This window comes from Crotalus tigris, unplaced genomic scaffold (assembly GCF_016545835.1).
Source record: "Crotalus tigris isolate CLP2741 ecotype Arizona unplaced genomic scaffold, ASM1654583v1 scf7180000017614.5298720, whole genome shotgun sequence".
Lineage (NCBI taxonomy): Eukaryota > Metazoa > Chordata > Lepidosauria > Squamata > Viperidae > Crotalus > Crotalus tigris.
In genome coordinates this window covers 434,337-453,352 of record NW_024096513.1, presented here as the reverse complement: position 1 = coordinate 453,352, position 19,016 = coordinate 434,337, and the positions used below count along the sequence as shown (strand labels likewise).

At 37.2% G+C, this 19,016-nt stretch overlaps 1 protein-coding gene across 1 annotated transcript; it reads right to left on the bottom strand.

Annotated features, from left to right (window-relative positions):
- Positions 1 to 424: 424 nt before the first annotated feature.
- On the bottom strand, positions 425 to 18,531 carry LOC120300518 (vomeronasal type-2 receptor 26-like). Its single transcript, XM_039326679.1, has 9 exons — positions 18,492 to 18,531; positions 17,429 to 17,541; positions 15,837 to 15,934; positions 13,671 to 13,962; positions 11,184 to 12,041; positions 8,446 to 8,673; positions 7,085 to 7,211; positions 5,443 to 6,328; positions 425 to 515 (listed from the first exon to the last, which is right to left on the bottom strand). Exons 1-9 carry the CDS (start codon positions 18,529 to 18,531, stop codon positions 425 to 427), a joined length of 2,733 nt encoding a protein of 910 aa, XP_039182613.1.
- Between the last annotated feature and the right edge of the window lie 485 nt (positions 18,532 to 19,016).

The following is a 19,016-nucleotide window of genomic DNA, read 5'->3' as shown; positions in this document are numbered from 1 at the left end:
CCTCCGCCCGGCTTGTTCTGCATCCTCATAGCAGCAGCATTGGATGTGATGTGCGAGGTGTTTTTGGTTATTCGGGTTTTCTCCCACGTAAAATTGGAAGTGTCTTGGTGACATTTCGACGAAGTCCCATTCGTCATCTTCAGGCTGGTGTCTTTGGCTTCATGCTTCGTGCTTTTTGCAGGACTGGGGGGAGGAATTACAGGGGAGATGACAATGGCCTTGGGGGTGGGGGAGGATAATGGCCCTGGGAGGGAGGGTGACTGGGTGCAGGGATTCGGTTGATAGCCACCCTCCAAGTGCTTGCACACACTCTAAAAGAGCACTTGAGAATCGTAAAACAACTAGCGGAGGCAAGGACAGTTTGCCTGATGCAGAACAACTCTGCGCGGTACAGATGAATACAATCAACAGGCCAATGATGCACTCAAGGAGCTGGGTGCAGAGACAGGAGGTTATATGAGCTGCCTTCCTGATCTCCTTTTACTCCAACTCTGATGACGTTGGTAGTTTGGCCTGATGAAAGCTTAGGGACTCTTTTTAATCATAGGCTTGTTTATATTAAATAGTCTGGTTTGTTATATCCTGGTGTTCATTATTCTTTCTTATTTGGTATATGTGTGTGTGTGTGTGTGTGTGTGTATCTGTTCAATATATCTTTACTATGTTTTATTCTTTCATTTCATTTTAATTGTTTTGTTTTCCAAATCACATAGCTCCATCCGTTCCTTCAAAGCATTTCATTTAATAACTCTGCTAGAGAAACAATTTCCTTTAGCAAAAGCAAGGAAATAGAAAGTGGATTTGACCTCATGAACTTGGTCACCTTTCCCAACATGTCTTTTCAGTGGGTAAACATTGGAAGAGTGGATGGAGAAGCACCTGAAGGAAACGAATTAATTATTAATGAGGATATGATAGTTTGGCACAGATGGTTCAATCAGGTATCAGTTCAGTGACTGTTGATGGAACACTCTCATATGGGTTCATTGGGCTTGGAAATTTGCCTCTCTGTGGAGTTCCAAAGATGCTTTTTCATGAGGCAACTGGACTTTCTTGTTTTTCTTTGAAGATGTTTCACATCTCATCCAAGAAGCTTCTTCAGCTCTGACTGGATGGTGGGAATGGAAGCATTTATACTCCTTGCAGACAGTTAGTCATTTGTATTCATTTAGAGAGTTGCTGAGGCCACCTGGAGGTTTATCTGTGTCATCTGTGTCATCTGAGTAGTGCAACTGGGTGTGGAGCCTTCTTGGAACTGTTGAAAGGACTGTGTTGTAGACTGGAGATAGTGCCATATCCCTCCCCCTCTGTTGAGAGAGAGCTCTTCAATTTTGACATAGATAGTCTCTCTGATCCCTCTTTCAAATCTGCAGTCCTTTCTGTCCAAAATATGGATGTTGCTGTCTTCAAAAGAGTGGCCTTTGTCTTTTAAATGCAGACTTTCTGTGGAGTCCTTGATATTCTCTGAGCTTGATTGTTTTTTTGCAGATGTTTCATTACCCAACTAGGTAACAACTTCAATGTACTGAAAATGTTACCTAATTGGGTAATGAAACATCTTCAAGAAAATAACCAAGCTCAGAGAGCACCAAGAACTCTACAGTTCAATCCTGTACTGCAAACATTGACTTGAATTGTTTTGTTTTTTTGTTGACATGACTCAATAAAATCCAGCAGATCAAAAACAGAAATAACATTACTTACTGAATGACTGAAATGCAATATAAAGTTGTGATTAACATTTTTGGTGCTTTCATTCAGCATTGAACTTGCCTGTGTGTATGTGTGTGTTTAATGAGAAATTCATTTCTTTATTTCACTGTAGCAACTGAAAGTTCTTGAATAAACCTAGTTTGCACTGAAGCTTTTTTATGTATATTTCATTTGCTAGGTTGTTCCCATTTCAATGTGTAATGAAAATTGTCAGGCTGGTTATCAGAAGAGAAAGACTGAAGGGAAAAAGTTCTGCTGCTATGATTGTGTTCCATGTCCAAAAGGGAAGGTTTCAAACAAGATTGGTAAGTGTTGTTGAAATACTTTAAATTTGCTCATCATATAGATTCAGCTGAGCCCCCTCCCCCCCAAATCAACTATCTCTGGATGAGAGAGAAAGAGAGACCATGCAGACACAACTGAAAGTGAATATTAGCTATAGCTATCTACATCTAATTCAGTTTCAATTAAAATAATGTATACATATTAATGGACTGGACACATTAATTTCTTATTTTTTAATTTTTTTGGGTCTGTGCATCCCTTTGTTTTTGAAAAGCAGCCTTTGAATTGATACTTGAATTGAATGCCATTTTTATAGAAATTTCTTGCTGGTGGGGATAATCTAACACATGAGGATAATTATTTGGGCTGAGTTTTAATCAAATAGCTATACATTGATTTCATTTGCTATACTTTAATTTGTATATATTTAATCAAATTTGTAAAAAGGTGCCATTTAAAATGCATTATTAGCTGGGCACCATTGAAAACAAGATATTGCATTCAGTATTAGTAAAGGTATAAGCACGGTTAAGCATAATTTGATTATCAATTGTTATTACCTGTTATGGCTATTGATTTAGTCATGAATCAGCACTAACATGGGACTTTTCTTTTCAGATACAGATTGTTACAAATGCCCAGAAGATCAGTATGCTAACCATGAAAAAAGCAGATGCATCCTTAAAAGAATAAGCTTTCTTTCTTATGAAGAACCATTAGGGATCAGTTTAGCTTCAGTTGCTGTTTCATTTTCCCTGGTAACACTATGGGTGCTTAGAACTTTTGTTAAGCACAAAGATAGTCCCATTGTCAAAGCCAATAACCGGGATCTCAGTTACATTCTCCTTGTTTGTCTTCTGCTCTGATTTCTTTGTTCGTTGCTCTTTCTTGGACAACCAAGGAAAGTCATCTGCTCTTTTAGACAATCTGCCTTTGGTATCATCTTCTCCATGGCTGTTTCTTGTGTATTGGCCAAAACCATTCTTGTTTCTCTAGCATTTATAGCCACACAGCCTGGATCAAAGATGAGGACATGGGTAGGGAAAAGATTGTCTGTTTCCATTGTCCTTGCTTGCTCTCTTCTCCAAGCAAGAACTTGTACCGTGTGGTTATCAATCTGTCCACCATTCCCTGAGTTAGACATGCATTCAGTAAATGAAGAAATCATTCTGCAATGTAATGAAGGATCAGTCTCCATGTTTTATTATATTCTGGGCTATCTGGGTCTCTTGGCCCTTGCCAGCTTCATTGTAGCTTTCCATGCTCGTAAACTGCCTGACAGCTTTAATGAAGCCAAGTTCATCACCTTTAGCATGTTGGCCTTCTGTAGTGTTTGGGTCTCCTTTGTTCCAACTTATCTGAGCACGAGAGGAAAAGCCATGGTGGCTGTGGAGATCTTCTCCATCTTATGTTCTAGTGCTGGGCTCCTAGGCTGTATCTTTTTCCCTAAATGCTATATCATTGTATTTAGACCTAAACAACAGGGAACACTTAATAAGGAAAATGACAGAGTAATTTGTCATTCATATATACATTCATGTATTTTGCAAAAAGCATGATATTCACTGTCAATAAATTGCTAATCTATTTTAATTAGAGAGTCATTTTAGTTGAGAGCAAATACCAATCTTATCTAGCATCTTTGCTCTAAAGAGGTCATATCATTTTTCTACTGATGGCCATAAATCACTCATGGATAAAATATTATTTTGTTCAGGAATTCTCTTAAGAAACAGATAGTTTTCAGTTGATATTTATCCCATATCATATTGTATCACAATTCTCAGCAGCTCACATAGAAAAAAAAATACAATATAAAGCATATATTGTGACAAGGAACCTGCTCTGAGACAACCAGATGGAACTTAACCTGAGTACACAGTGAGCACTTCAAGAACCTAAACCTAACATGCTCACTCATGTGAGTAGGGTTTATGTAATGGGGGGGGGGAAGCAGCTAGTCTGTTTCCCTTGTTGTATTTGAAACTCTTGTCACTTTGATTTTGAAGTTTCTTGCAACTGAAAGTGCAACTGATCGTGTCATGTGTGGGATCTGAGATAGGAGAGATAAGAAGATCAAATCAAATCAAATATGCAAAAAGATTCTCCAAAACATCTGGGTTTTCAACAGTTTTCATAGGCCAACAAAAGAGGCAGCTGTTCTACAGTTTTCATTCTGTAATATTCTCTTCTTACATAAACTCTCCAAACCTCTTTAGAATAAGGGATTCTCAACAAATTTTCACTATGTTAATCTAATTGATAGAGCCAAATCTGGCCAAAAAAGCTTGTCCATACCTATCTGGATGCCATTTCATGGAGGGCATTATAGGTCAGAATTGTGCCTTAAATTGGATCTGGAAATCAATTAGAGACCCTTGCCAAACTTGTATTATGTTGTCAGGAGCCTGAGGGATGCATTTTGAACCTACTGTATTTTCTGAATATTCTCTAAGGGAAGCCCCAACTTGAGCTAAGCTGATATGTTTTGAACAATTTTTTTTATTTGTCTGAATGACATTTTCATGTAATATTAGCCACTGTTGGATGTATCCTTTGTGAATTTATCAAATCTCTGTAAAGTCATCTCAACTGACAATAATCTCTACATTTTGTGCTGGTAAAAGTGTATGATAGCTATCCTGTGACTAGCATAGATGGAGTAAAGGATAACACTATTGTGTTTATTAAACTGATTTTATTAATCTATATAAATAATTCTACTCTGACCACCTTTAAATGAAACCACTGTTTGTGAATTCCATATAGGTTTTTCAGATGAATGGTGAGGTTGGGAAGGATGGAGAGATAGAGATAGAAAAAATGAGGCAATAGTAATTATGAACATTCCTCATTGCTTTTGGTGGTTGAACATACTCACTCTTGAATGAGCATCTTTTTTCAATTAATTGCCTTCATTCCTCATCTGCATTCAGCCCTACTGTCAACTGTCCCAACTTGGTCAGCTAGGAAAGAAAGACTCCCAGCCCATAACTAGCTAAAAGCACACTTCACCAAAGCCAAAGTGGTTTCAGAAGAGGCAAAGCTGGATCTGAGATTTTCCTGCAAAAAAGATACAGTTAACATTCCCTTGTTTCCTGCCAATCCCCTGGTTATCATTCAATGTCCAACTGGGTGTTAACAAACTGTTTAGGAAACAGTTCTTGTCTTTGCATGCTGACCATTCCACATTCTTTTGGTATGGCATTGAGACATGCTTCTGATGCTTCTCAAGGGACAGTATTGCTTGGTTTTGAAAATCTTTGGTGCCTTCCCTTTGTCCGTACCTCCACTGCTCCCTCCCCCTGTTACTGATGTCAGGCTGTCAGTTTGCAATGTATAGCTTAGCAAAATGGAAACCATGACACCTACATTATCTCCTTGCAGAGTCCAATCTTTCAAAATAAAGGGACACAAATGAAAGGTTTTTAAGTCTTCATTTTTATTAAGTTCTCCTTGGAATTCAACTCAGGCCTCAGAACAATAATATAAAATTTCGGGAAAAATATACAACCAAGTAGTCCCAAAGTGGAAGCTAAAATGGAGAAGATCTCCAGAGCTACTGTATACTTCCCTTTGATGCTCAAGTAGGCTGGAATGAAGGAAAACCAAACAGCGCAAAAAATCAACATGCTGAAGGTGATAAACTTGGCTTCATTGAAGCTATCTGGCAACTTCCTAGTCTGAAAAGCCACTATGAAACTGATGATGGACAAAAGGCCCAGGTAACCCAAGGCAAGATAAAACATGTTGGAAGAACCTTCATTGCATCTGACTATAATTTCAGTGATTAGAGTATTATGGTCCAGATCTGGGAAAGGAGGAGAGATGGCCAACCATACTACACAGATAGCTGCTTGCAAAAGGGAGCAAGAAAGAATTATACCTCTGGCCAATCTTTTCCCCACCCACTTTCTCAGGCTGGACCCTGGTTTGGTGGCCATGAAAGCCACAACAACAGTGATGTTTTTGGCCAACAGGCAAGATACCACTGCTGAGAAGATGAAGCCAAAAGCTGCTTGCTGGAGTAGGCAGGTTATTGTCCCAGGTTGTCCAATGAATAAAAAAGAGCAGAGAAAACAAAGAAGGAGGAACCCAAGGAGGGCATAAGTGAGTTCTCTATTGTTCGCTTTGACAATCGGCGTATCTCTGTGCTTTATGAAAATTCCTAGCAAGAAAAGCGTGAGGAGAGAAAAAAATAGAGCAAGAGATGCTAAACAAGCCCCTAAAGGATCTTGATAAGATAGGAAAATCATAGTTTTGAGAATGCAGTGGTCATGGTGCCTGTTTGGGTATTGATCCTCTGGACATTTGAAGCAGTCATTCATATCTGAGGAAAATAACAACAAATCATACATTTTCTGACTTCTTTCTCCATTGGCCAGTCCTTTATCAGGACAAACATTTGTTATATAGGTAGTCCTTAACTTACAGGACTTCACTTGATGATCATTCAAAGTTACAATGGCACTGAAAAAAGTGAGTTATTATCTTTTTTCACACTTATGACTTTTGGAATATCCCCATGGTCACGTGACCAAAATCCAGACTCTTGGCAACTGACTCATATTTCTGATGGTTGAGTGTCCCCCAATCCCCTTTTGTGACCTTCTGAAAAGCAAAGTCAGTGGGGGAACCCAGATTCACTTAACAACCATGTTACTAACTTAACAACTTCACTGATTCACTTACACTACCCACTGTGGCAAGAATTGTTGTAAATGGGGCAAAACTCACTTCACAAATGTTTTGCTTAGCAACAGAGATTTTGGGCTCAATTGTGTTGTAAGCTGAGGATTACTTGTAATTCATCCAGGTTTCTAGTCTATCCTTTCTTCTCAGAAGGCTTCCTCAAGTCCCTGTATCCTCATTATATCTTTATTCTGAGACTTCTCCAGCCTGTCAATAACCTGCTAGAAATGTGGTGCTCAAATTGTACACAGAAATTTCCCCTGGCTGGTTTTCTCCAGTACACTTTCCCTTTCACCTGTCCCCTTCCTATATATTAAGAGCAGCGTTGAAATGAAGTAGGCATTTCCTTGGAAGAGTAGAATGGAGAGGCAACTTATTTTTAAAAATTTCTTACCTTTCTGGTTTGAAATCTTCCCTTCTGGGCAATGAACACAATTGTAACAACAAAATTTCTCTCCTTCTTTCTTTTCTTTTCGATAACCAGGCAGACAGGAAGGGTTACATACAGAAATGGGCCGTATCTAACCATAGAAAGAAAAACGGTTTCAGGACTGGACAAATGGTGAAGAATAGTATTTCATTTTTAAGTTATTCAGTAGCTCTGTGATACAATTTTCAGACAGCTACTATTGACTGAGCAGATATAGCTAAAAAAGGAAATAGAGATACAACTATTCCTCATTTACTAGCACAAAAATGTTATACTGTAATATTCTTTCCCCTGCAATTGTTGTTTCTTCTAATGAATTAAGATAGATAAACCAGTATAAATCATAGGTAACTAGACAGACACCCATTGAGCCGACATGCCTAGGAAGAAATGCAGCAGATAAATCCATAAAGTCATAACTTTACATAACTTGTATTTTGTTGTATTTTAATCAATTTACAATTGCATCAATGGCTCTCTATCTTCCTAAACATGATTCCAAGTGCCCAATAAAATAAAAGTAAATGAGGTATAACTATAAAAGAAAAATGTGGACTCAGTTACTCTTCTGCTGACAGTGGTAGGAAAGAAGATAGATATAGGAAAGACTAACCAAACAGAATAACAGAGTTGGAATGGACCTTTGAGGTCTTCTATTTCAAACCCCTGGTCAAGCAAGAGATCTTATACCATTTCAAACAAAACCTCCAGTGATGGAGAACGCACAACTTCTGGGGGCATGTTTTTCCACTGATTAATTGTTCTAATTGTAAGGAAATTTCTCCTTACTGCTAGGTTGGTTGTTTGGTTCTCTTCTTGACTAGCTTTGATTCATTGCTTCTTGTTCTACCTTATAATAAAAGGCTAGGGTATTCCTGATGGAATCTAATAAATCACTAGCAATTATGAGACCCTTTCTGGTATATATTTTCAGGTCTGTTTTTTATTTCTTGGAGAAATAAAACCTATTTTACAAAGCACAGAAGGCAAGACATGAATGGATGGAAACTAATCAAGGAGAGAAGCAACAAAGAACTAAGGAGAAATCTCCTGATAGTGAGAAGAATTAATCAGTGAAACAAGTTGCTTTCAGAAGTTGTGGGTGCTCCATCACTTGAGGCTTTTAAGAAGAAACTAAGCACCCATTTGTCTGCAATGGTATAGGGTCTCCTGCTTGAGCAGGGGGTTGGACTAGAAGACCTCCAATGTTCCTTCCAATCTGTTATTCTGTTATGGATGGATATATCCAGAATTGTTTCTGTCTCTGAAAATGAACATAAGGATACACGAGAATTTAGGAACATCTGGAATCTACTATACTTCACCTGGTTAAATCCTTGGTGCCAAACAATTTTATCCTCATCTACAGTTAAATATCTCCCATCAGAAGTGTAAGGATTTACTCTTCCAATTTTAAGCCTGTGGAAGGAGTTGTTTGGAAAGACAACCAAGTTCGTAATTTCAAGACCAGTTGGCATTTCTCCATGCTTATCCAGGAAGACAATATCTGCAGCAGAATTATTGAACGAAATGTCTTGAAGAAATAGATGAAGCTAGTTATAAGCAGGGGAAAAACATTAATCACCTTTGGTTTTCTGTATTTATTTATTTATTTATTTATGAGACTTATATACCGCTTTAAGTGCAAGCACTCTCTAAGCGGTGTACACCAGTAAGCAATGTATATATATATTTACATTGCCCCCAACAATCTGGGTCCTCATTTTACCTACCCCGGAAGGATGGAAGGCTGAGTCAACCTTGAGCCGGTAAGATTTGAACCGCTGACCTACTGAACACAGTCAGCTAAAGTGACCTGCAGTACTGCACTCTAACTGCTGCGTCACCTCGGCTCTCTGTATGGAAGGTTTTTTGTGCTTTTTTTTAAAATGATGTACAGTGGAAACCTTTTGGGAAAAGTGTGCAATAATGTCACCTTTGGTTAAGTTTACACAATTTTTCTTCTAATTTCTTTATAACTGTAGCCTTGTTCACTTAAGAATACTATTTTACATCACTTTCTGGGCAACCAATCAACTTTTTGCACCATTACTTTAATTTTATTTCATTTTACAAGCTCACCAAATGAAAGAACACAAAAAAACTCAACCAACTTGATAGTGATCACATAACACACTGACAAATGTCCTCCTCTCAGCTTCTTTACACAACTTCATTAACAATTTCCTACTGTGATCTGATTGGCTCATTGCCAAAACAAGATGACACCTGATTGGCTCTCTAAACGCTCATGCTCATTGGCTACAGTTAGATGAAGGAAAGCTACCTGATATCACCTAAGCAACTTGCTCTTCCTTTTTCTGGTTATTTGACTATAACCTTTCATAGAATACAGTACAGATAATTGAACCAAAGTTGTTGCATTACATTCTTGATTAAATTATCTTTCCATTGATATATAATTTTATGGTACTACTCCCCAAAAAAGTGGTGTTATTAGCCATCAAACCTCAAAAATACACTTTTCCCGAAAGATTTCTACAATTTTGGCCAGTATTGTATAATGCCCTAAATCTTTTTTATTGTTATTGATATTCTGCACATTGTAAACTGTTTACATGAATTCATTGTGGATTAATTTTTTTATTTCTCAGAAACCAGACTACATTCCCACACTACATTCTATAGATCCATAAACGGTAATCTGCTAAAGAGTTACTGGTACTTTTGAAGACAAGTCAGGATCCTATACAGTTAAACTTTTCGACAAGACCGGGAAGACATGATTTACATGAACCTTTGGAAGCACATTGGGTGACTGAACTAATTCTTCTCCATGTCAGTTTGAGTAATGTTGTCAAGATAAATTGGAGGAGGGAATATTGCATTTAGCTGCTGAATAGGACCGTGTGCTGAGATAGAAAGTTCAAAGAACAATCTAAGAGAATGGGACATTCCTGTAGAAGATACTGTATGGGAATATGGAGAACAACCCATCTCACATATGTTATGCTGTATATAATGTCCTTCAACAGGTATGGAGGATGACCTCACGCTGACAAAGAAAGTATTGTCAATGTGGCCTGCTACTGGGAGAATGTCATTTATTCCATTTATTTTACATATTTTACAATTTAAAACACATGCTATGTTTCTATGACCTATTTTATACCTATTGTACTAGCTCAGTGTTGAATATTATATGTCTATACTTTGAAGGTGCTTCTGATACGAATAAAGAAAAGCTTCTGAATAAAGGACACCATATACAACCAATAAATTATTAATATAATAAATAAGCATTGTGAATCTACATCCACTATTCATATCTTATAGCAGAGTTTTCTATGGGAATAAAGTATTTTCAGTTCCTATGGAGGTTACATCATTTCATCCTTGATATGGATGATAAAGGGTGACATGATAGCAGTGTTCCAATATGAGAGGGACAGTCACAAAGAACAAAGAGTTGACCAATTCTCCAAAGCAACTGAAGGTGGCGCAGCAGTTAGAGTGCAGTACTGCAGGCCACGTTAGCTGACTGTGTTCAGCAGGTCAGCGGTTCAAATCTCACCGGCTCAAGGTTGACTCAGCCTTCCATCCTTCCGAGGTAGGTAAAATGAGGACCCAGATTGTTGGGGGCAATGTAATATATATATATATATATATATATATATATATATATATATATATATATATACATATACACATTGCTTACTGGTGTACACTGCTTAGAGAATGCTTGCACTTAAAGTGGTATATAAGTCTCATAAATAAATAAATAAATAAATAAATAAATAAATAAATAAATAAGGCAAGACAAGCAATGGATGGAAACTAATCAAGGACAGAACGAACGTAGAACTAAGAAGAAATTCCCTGACAGTAAGAACAATAAACCAGTGAAACAGCTTGCCTTCAGTTATTATGGGGGCTCCAATGCTAGAGTCTTTTAAGAAAGGACTCGACAACCATTTGTCTAAAATGGTATAGTGTTTCCTGCTACACAGGAGGTTAAACTAGAAGATCTCCAAAGTCCGTTCCAACTCTATTATTCTGATATCTTAGTATCACTTAATTAATCCGATAGGAGATAAATTACCTGCCAGGGTTTTAGTTTCTGAAGATTAATATCTTGGTGAGCCATCTTTGCTTTCCTTTTCGATTGAGATGAATAGATTTTATGTAAAGCATGTGCTGCTGCGTACATGGCATTATAAATACTGTAACTATGAGCAGCCATGGGCATTTCAAAAAAAGAACCAGGAAGACTCTCTATCTTTTCCTCTCCAGTGCATATCTTATTGACCGTTAATGTCCCAGTGGAATTTGTGAAAAGACACCCAAATGATTGTTCCCAAAACTCCTTGAGAAAAGTATCTTCTCTTGTCCCAAATGGCTGGAGCCCCTGAAGAAATGTATGGAACCCCTGAACTTCATTGGACTGAACTGTCAGAGAAATGGCTCCTCTGAATTTCTGCAAATGCCATCCTTTCTGGAAGCTCATTAATGCAAAATCAATCTGAGCTGTCATGATCCACACCTTCCCACCAGGAGTAATGTCTTCGGGTAGACTACTGACTGTTTCTATCATTAAGGTCAACCAAATAAATGAACTTGTTTCTCCATAAACAATAAAGACTTTGGCTTTTCCTTGCATCATATGTAGATTATATTTTTCAGCTGTTTCCCATGTATCTTCATAGTTGGGAATATAAGCTTGTTTTGGAGTTCTTTCAATGAAGTCTGAACAGATTCCATTCTTGGAAAACAAGGACTGCAAGCTTTGTAGGAAAAGTGTCCCACTGTTATCATCTACAATGAAGAGGCCAACCCAAGTCCATCCAAAATGTTGTAACACATGGATTATCCCCAAACCTTGATGGGCTTCATTAGGGACAACACGGTAAAAGGAAGGAGTTTTATACTTTTTTTCTGGGACAAAAGAGCCATATGTAATCTACAAAAAAAAAATAATAATAATAATATATAAGAAAATCAACACACAAAAAAAGTCAATGGATTGGTGGATGATTTTCAGTAGATGCCTTGTTATGCACAGCATGCAGGCAGCTAATTTAGTTCATAGTTCACATGCTAAGTGAAAATGAACATAATGGAGGGGAAAAAAAGTCTGAATTTAATAAAGTTGAAAAGTGACCTCGTTATTTCCTACAAGCAGAAAACTGATTTTCTTGTCGCTAGTTTTGAGGGATGTTTGATCCCATGTACCTAACATATTGAAATTTTAACATTTAAATTTTGCACACACTCTCTCCCCCTGTTAGTTAGTGACTAAATTCCATGCTCAATGATTATGAATAACATGAGACACAAACTATTAGTTTTATTCATTTATAACATAAAATGTGAAAATACAAAAGCAAATTGTAGGGGACTACAGTAAAAAAAGGGAAAACAAAAAAGGTGTGGAAAAAGGGAGAGGACGAAACAAAAGGTATTGACTTCCATTTCTCTCTGTTGCAGTAAAATCAAACATTAAAATCAAATCTCAACTTTTTACATTTCTATAATAGTATGCTCTAGCCATTTCTATATCAGCAAATCAGTCTAATCGGTAAAACTCAAAATCATAAAATATTTTTTTCCACCTCAAGCACAAAGCCCAGAAGTGGTTTCCAAGTAGAAATAAAAATGCTTCTGTTCTTTTCTTTTATCAGCACAATTTGGCCATCTCTGCTAATTCCATCAGCTTTTGTAACCATTGTCCATGGTAGGAATCGAGGCATCCTTCCACTTTTGTGCATAGAGCAATCTTGCTGCTGTCACCATATATAAAATCAGAGTTACATTTTTTTTTCCCAGTTCTCCTTCCATTAGACCCAGAAGGAAAGTTTCTGATTGAATCTTCATGTTCACTTTAAGAATTTTCTGCATTAATATATGATGTCTGAGTTTGGCGATTTGACTGCAAACATTTTATCTCCATTTGAGGGGAGGGAGACATCTTCATGCACTTTGAATTGTGCAGCACAATTCAAACTGCACTGAATATGCCCCCCCCCCGAATGGATATAAAATGTTTGCAAATAAATTGCTAAGCTCATATATCAAACCAACAGCCCAACTATTATCCCGAGCTATTAATATTCAAATACATCTCAACCATATTAGATCTCTTTCCATGAGTCTAATATATTCCCTTTCCAAATAGGTTCATAAAATTTAATTTAATTTAAAGACACTGCATAGTCTTTAAAATGTTAGCAAAGGAAATAAAATGACCACTGGTCTCTTTAGATATGAGGGTAGTAAATAATTCATTTTTCATTCAGATATGTGCTGCTAATTCTGCCACAAGAAGTTTGGGAATGCCAAGAAAAAGAGGAAACAGCGGGTTTAAGAAAATGTCCAATTGTCTCTGAAATTTTTTAGTGCTTTCTGAGCTTCGTTGTTTTCTTGCAGAGGTTTCATTACCCAAGCTAAATACCAACATCACTAACACTGATGATGTTACCTAGTTTGGGTAACAAAACCTCTGCAAGAAAACAACCAGGCTCACAGAGCACCAAGGATGCCTTATTTCAACCCTCAGCTACAAATATTCTCCTTTACTGGGATGTTTTACCTGTGGAATTTTGTAGAGGCTTAAGATAACTGCCATGTCCAAGGAAACATCGTAGCCAATCCCCCCAATGACAGCAATGAGATTTTTCTCCATCCCACATTGGAAGTTGGGAACAAACCAGTCAACTTTTGAAAGCAGATCCAAGATATTGCGATAGACCATCCTTGCATCATAATAGCTGTCATAAATATGGAATCCAAGGGTGATGTTGGGCAAAAGGTGAGTATCCTTATTGATCTCATTTACACAAAAATCCAAGGCCAGCAGGTGCTGGTAGAACTTGGTGATCATGCTGTCAACAGAGAAATATATTGCAGTTTTAGTAATTTTCACCTTTGTACTGTGCAAAACAAATGTTTGTTTTATTGAACTCTCTTTCAATCCCTCTTTATATTTCCATTCTAAAATAAAATACAGACACTCTGCCCAATTTTATGCCTTACAATTGTATCTACCTCTGAAATTCACCTTCTTGTACATTCATGTGATGGTGTAATCTATGATTGTATTTATTGTAATATGCTTCTTAGAAAAGGCTTGAAGCAGAATAATAAACCAATTTGGTCAGATATCTAAACCATGACTATCTACAAAAACTAATATTACACAATCAAAATTCTGGAAAGGATGTAAACAAAGTCCTCTTTCTAAGCCATTTTCTTCATACTGTGAATGGGAGCTCCATGTAATAATAATTCACAATAAGAATCAGAAAAAATGACCTCAAAATTATGGAGAAATGTTCAGTTTTGTCTTTTCACTACTCACTAGCCATGCCATCTATAGAGTTAATTATGAGTATCTTTTACATCACTACCATCTAATCACTGTAATTCCTCCAACACTATGAGTAAACTGTGGCTGAAACCCATTTTATATTACAAATGTTGAATTGAAAATAAAACTTACACTGGAAGATCAAAACTTATCTCCTGCAAGGGGTGTTCCATGTAGTAAACTTCACTTAAAATATACATTATCTGAGAGAGCATCCCCCCTATGAAGATATCACCTGAGTGATACCTCTCGTGAGGAACAGGGAGAGGTTTTGTTGCGGGACACTTCATTTTAACTAGTTAATATGCTGTAGAAACTCTTTCAAATTGAATTATGATACTAGCCAGAGAGGGATCTTCATAAGCAAAGATTCTCCTGTGATCAACCTGATTGAGCAGCAGGTTGGACCAGAAGTCCTCCCAGGTCCCTTTCAACTCTGATATTCTGCTCATGGGCTGCAATCTAACTAAAGTCAGCATCATGAATGTCAAGAGAATTATTAGAAAATCAGCTCATAAATATTAAATATGTTGTACAGATTTGATCTCACAACTACACAATAAAGAGATGACATTCTTAATAGTTAAAATGGAGAAACTGTTCCTAACAGAGTAACATTAAATGGCATCCACAGAAGAGTTTATAACCAGTTTTGGTCATGTATCAAGCACCCAGTTTGATAAAGAAAATACATTTTTAAACCCTGTAATTATCTCTTGTCACCAAGTGTATCATTTCATTATCATTATAAATCATTTGTGATTGGTTCTTCAGATGTTTATTGGATTAATAATAAATCAGGAAAAGGCAGGTAGCAGCTTATAAAATAGAAGGAATGTGTGACAGAGGGGAAAATGGAGAGGAAGAAAGAAAAGTAGATGTTGGGGTCATTGAAGAACATATTCTGAAATCTTATTTTTGCTTGTTGGCCATGAAGGAGCAGAGGTGATTTCAGAGCAGATCTGGAGTGGGGGGAAAAATAATAACACTAAGTTAGCATCGCAATACTAATACCCAGTGGAACCTTTCTAATTATACTACTTTGCGCATTTCTCTCAGGTGCTCACTGTCTTTCAGAAGCAAATAAGGAAATCTAAAAACTTATTTTTAATTTCTTGTGTTCAGAAAGCCAGGTTCCAATATGAGGAAGTGGATGGGAAAATAGAAAACTTAACTCTACTATTCTTTCCTGATCTTTTCAAGCAAGCTTGTTTACAGCATGGTTGTCAATGTTACCCCCATTCCCTGAGTTAGACATGTACTCAACAGCTAAATAAATCATTCTTCAATTCCACGAAGGGTTATTTTTTATATTTTATAGTGTCCTTGGCTATATGGTCCTCCTTTCATTTGCAAGCTTCATTGTGGCTTTCTAGGTTCATAATCTACCTGATAGCTTTGATGAAGCCAGGTTCATCTCCTTCATAATGTTGGCATTTGGCAGTTAGTTTTCTTTGTAAGTATATTAGAAGTATACTTAAGTATACCTAAGTACCAAGAAAAAAAATCATGGTGGCTATGGAGGTCTTCTCCATCTTGTTGTTGTTGTTAGTTGCGAAGTCATGTTCGACCCATTGTGAACCCATGGACAATGTTCCTCCAGGCCTTCCTTTCCTCTACCATCTTCTGGAGTCCATTTAAGCTCACGCCTACTGCTTCAATGATTCCATCAAGCTACCTTATTCTCTGTCGTCCCCTTCTTCTATTGCCCTCAATCTTTCCCAGCATCAGGCTCTTTTCCAGTGAGTCCTTCCTTCTCATTAGGTGGCCAAAATATTTGAATTTCAGCTTCAGGATCTGGCCTTCTAAAGAGCAGTTGGGGTTGATCTCTTCTAGGACTGACCGGTTTGAACACCTTGCAGTCCAAGGGACTCGCAGGAATCTTCTCCAGCACCATAGTTCAAAGGCCTCAATTCTTTTGTGCTTAACCTTTCTTATGGTCCAAGGTTCACAGCCATACATTGCAACTGGGAAAACCATAGCCTTGACTGTCCACACTTTTGTTGGCAGGGTGATGGAATATAATAAAACTATGTACATTAAAATAGAGGGGCTCTAAAAATATGAGAAAATAACTGAGCAAAGGATTAATAAGAATGAGTGGCTTGAGGAAGAGATTTCTTATGCCTCTTTTTTTCCCTTCTCTCCTTGCCAAGGGACTTGCAGGAGTCTTCTCTATCTTATGCAACCAGTAATGCAGTCTTCTCTATCTTATAGAAAAGAATGCATTACTGAGATGCAGCTTTTTCTCTAAATGCTACATAATTTTATTGGAGCCTCAACTGAATAACAGAAAACAAATGGAAGGAGAGGAGGAAGGAAGGAAGGAAGGAAGGAAGGAAGGAAGGAAGGAAGGAAGGAAGGAAGGAAGGAAGGAAGGAAATTCTGATAAAGTTATAATTTATTTTCACTGAAATCTATGACCCCGGTATTCAGACTTTTGATGTCAAGATCTTTCTTCCTTATTTTATTACAATCACTAAGCAGAGTATCTGGTTAATAGGCAATTGAACAGAATAATTTATGGCAAGATCATGGATGCTATAGAAATGAATCTGGTTTTACAAACAATATAGCAAAATGAGGCCCCTGACACTTATATTCATAGAACCTGAATGGCACTAACACTTAGGCCTTATATACTGCTTTGTAATGCTTTACAGCCCTCTCTTAAGCTTATGTTATGTTATCTTATGTTATGTTTTTAAGACCAAAGAAATGTAGCAGAGCACAGAATTTCCTGGAACTGAAAAAAGTTTTTGCTTGGCTTCAGATTCACTTCCTTTCTCTGTGTCTCTTGCACAGTAATAAACTGCTGTGTCTTCTGGCTTGAGGTTGTTCATTTGCAAATACAACAGACTATTGGAATCATCTTTGGAGATGATGAAGTGTCCCTTTACATTATGTGAATAGTAAGTGCTAGATGATCCTGTACTTATGCGGGCCACCCATTCCAGTCCTTTCCCTGGGTACTGTCTCACCCACTCCATGTAGTAGCTGCTGAAGGTGAATTCACCTGTGCATTCCTTTGTTTTGGAAAAGCAGCCCTTGAATTGATACTTGAATTGAATGCCATTTGTGTAGAAATTTCTTGCTGGTGGGAATAATTGAACACACGAGGATAATTATTTGAACTGAGTTTTAATCAAATAGCTATACACTGATTTCATTAGCTATACTTTAATTTGTATATATTTCATCAGATTTGTAAAAAGGTGCTATTTAAAATGCATTATTAGATGGGCCCCATTGAAAACAAGATATTGCATTCACTATTACTAAAGGTATAAGCACAGTTAAGCGTAATTTGATTATCAATTGTTATTACCTGTTATGGCTAGTGATTTAGTCATGAATCAGCACTAACATGGGACTTTTCTTTTCAGATACAGATCGTTACAAATGCCCAGAATATCAGTATGCTAACCATGAAAAAAAGCAGATGCATCCTTAAAAGAATAAGCTTTCTTTCTTATGAAGAACCATTAGGGATCAGTTTAGCATCAGTTGGTGTTTCATTTACCCTGGTAACACTATGGGTGCTTAGAGCTTTTGTTAAGCGCAAAGATAGTCCCATTGTCAAAGCCAATAACCAGGATCTCAGTTACATTCTCCTTGTTTGTCTTCTGCTCTGATTTCTTTGTTCTTTGCTCTTTCTTGGACAACCAAGGAAAGTCATCTGCTCTTTTAGACAATCTGCCTTTGGTATCATCTTCTCCATGGCTGTTTCTTGTGTATTGGCCAAAACCATTCTTGTTTCTCTAGCATTTATAGCCACACAGCCTGGATCAAAGATGAGGACATGGGTAGGGACAAGATTGTCTGTTTCCATTGTCCTTGCTTGCTCTCTTCTCCAAGCAAGAACTTGTACCGTGTGGTTATCAATCTGTCCACCATTCCCTGAGTTAGACATGCATTCAGTAAATGAAGAAATCATTCTGCAATGTAATGAAGGATCAGTCTCCATATTTTACTGTATTCTGAGCTATCTGGGTCTCTTGGCTCTTGCCAGCTTCATTGTAGCTTTCCATGCTCGTAAACTACCTGACAGCTTTAATGAAGCCAAGTTCATCACCTTTAACATGTTGGCCTTTTGTAGTGTGTCGGTCTTCTTTGTTCCGTCTTATCTGAGCACTAGAGGAAAAGCCATGGTGGCTGTGGAGATCTTCTCCATCTTATGTTCTTGTGCTGGGCTCCTAGGCTGTTTCTTTTTCCCTAAATGCTATATCATTGTATTTAGACCTAAACTAAATAACAGGGAACACTTAATAAGGAAAATGACTGAATAATTTGTCATTCACATATACACTCATATATTTTGCAAAATGCATGATATTCACTGCCAATAAATTGCTAATCTATTTTAATTATAGAGTCATTTTAGTTGAGACCAAATACCCATCTTATCTAGCATCTTTGCTCTAAAGAGGTCATATCATTTTTCTACTGATGGCCATAAATCACAATTCTGAACAGCTCACATAAAAAAATGCAATATAAAGCATATCCAAGAGAAATATAAAAACATTACAGCAATACAAAGATGATACACTCAGAATATTAGGTTAT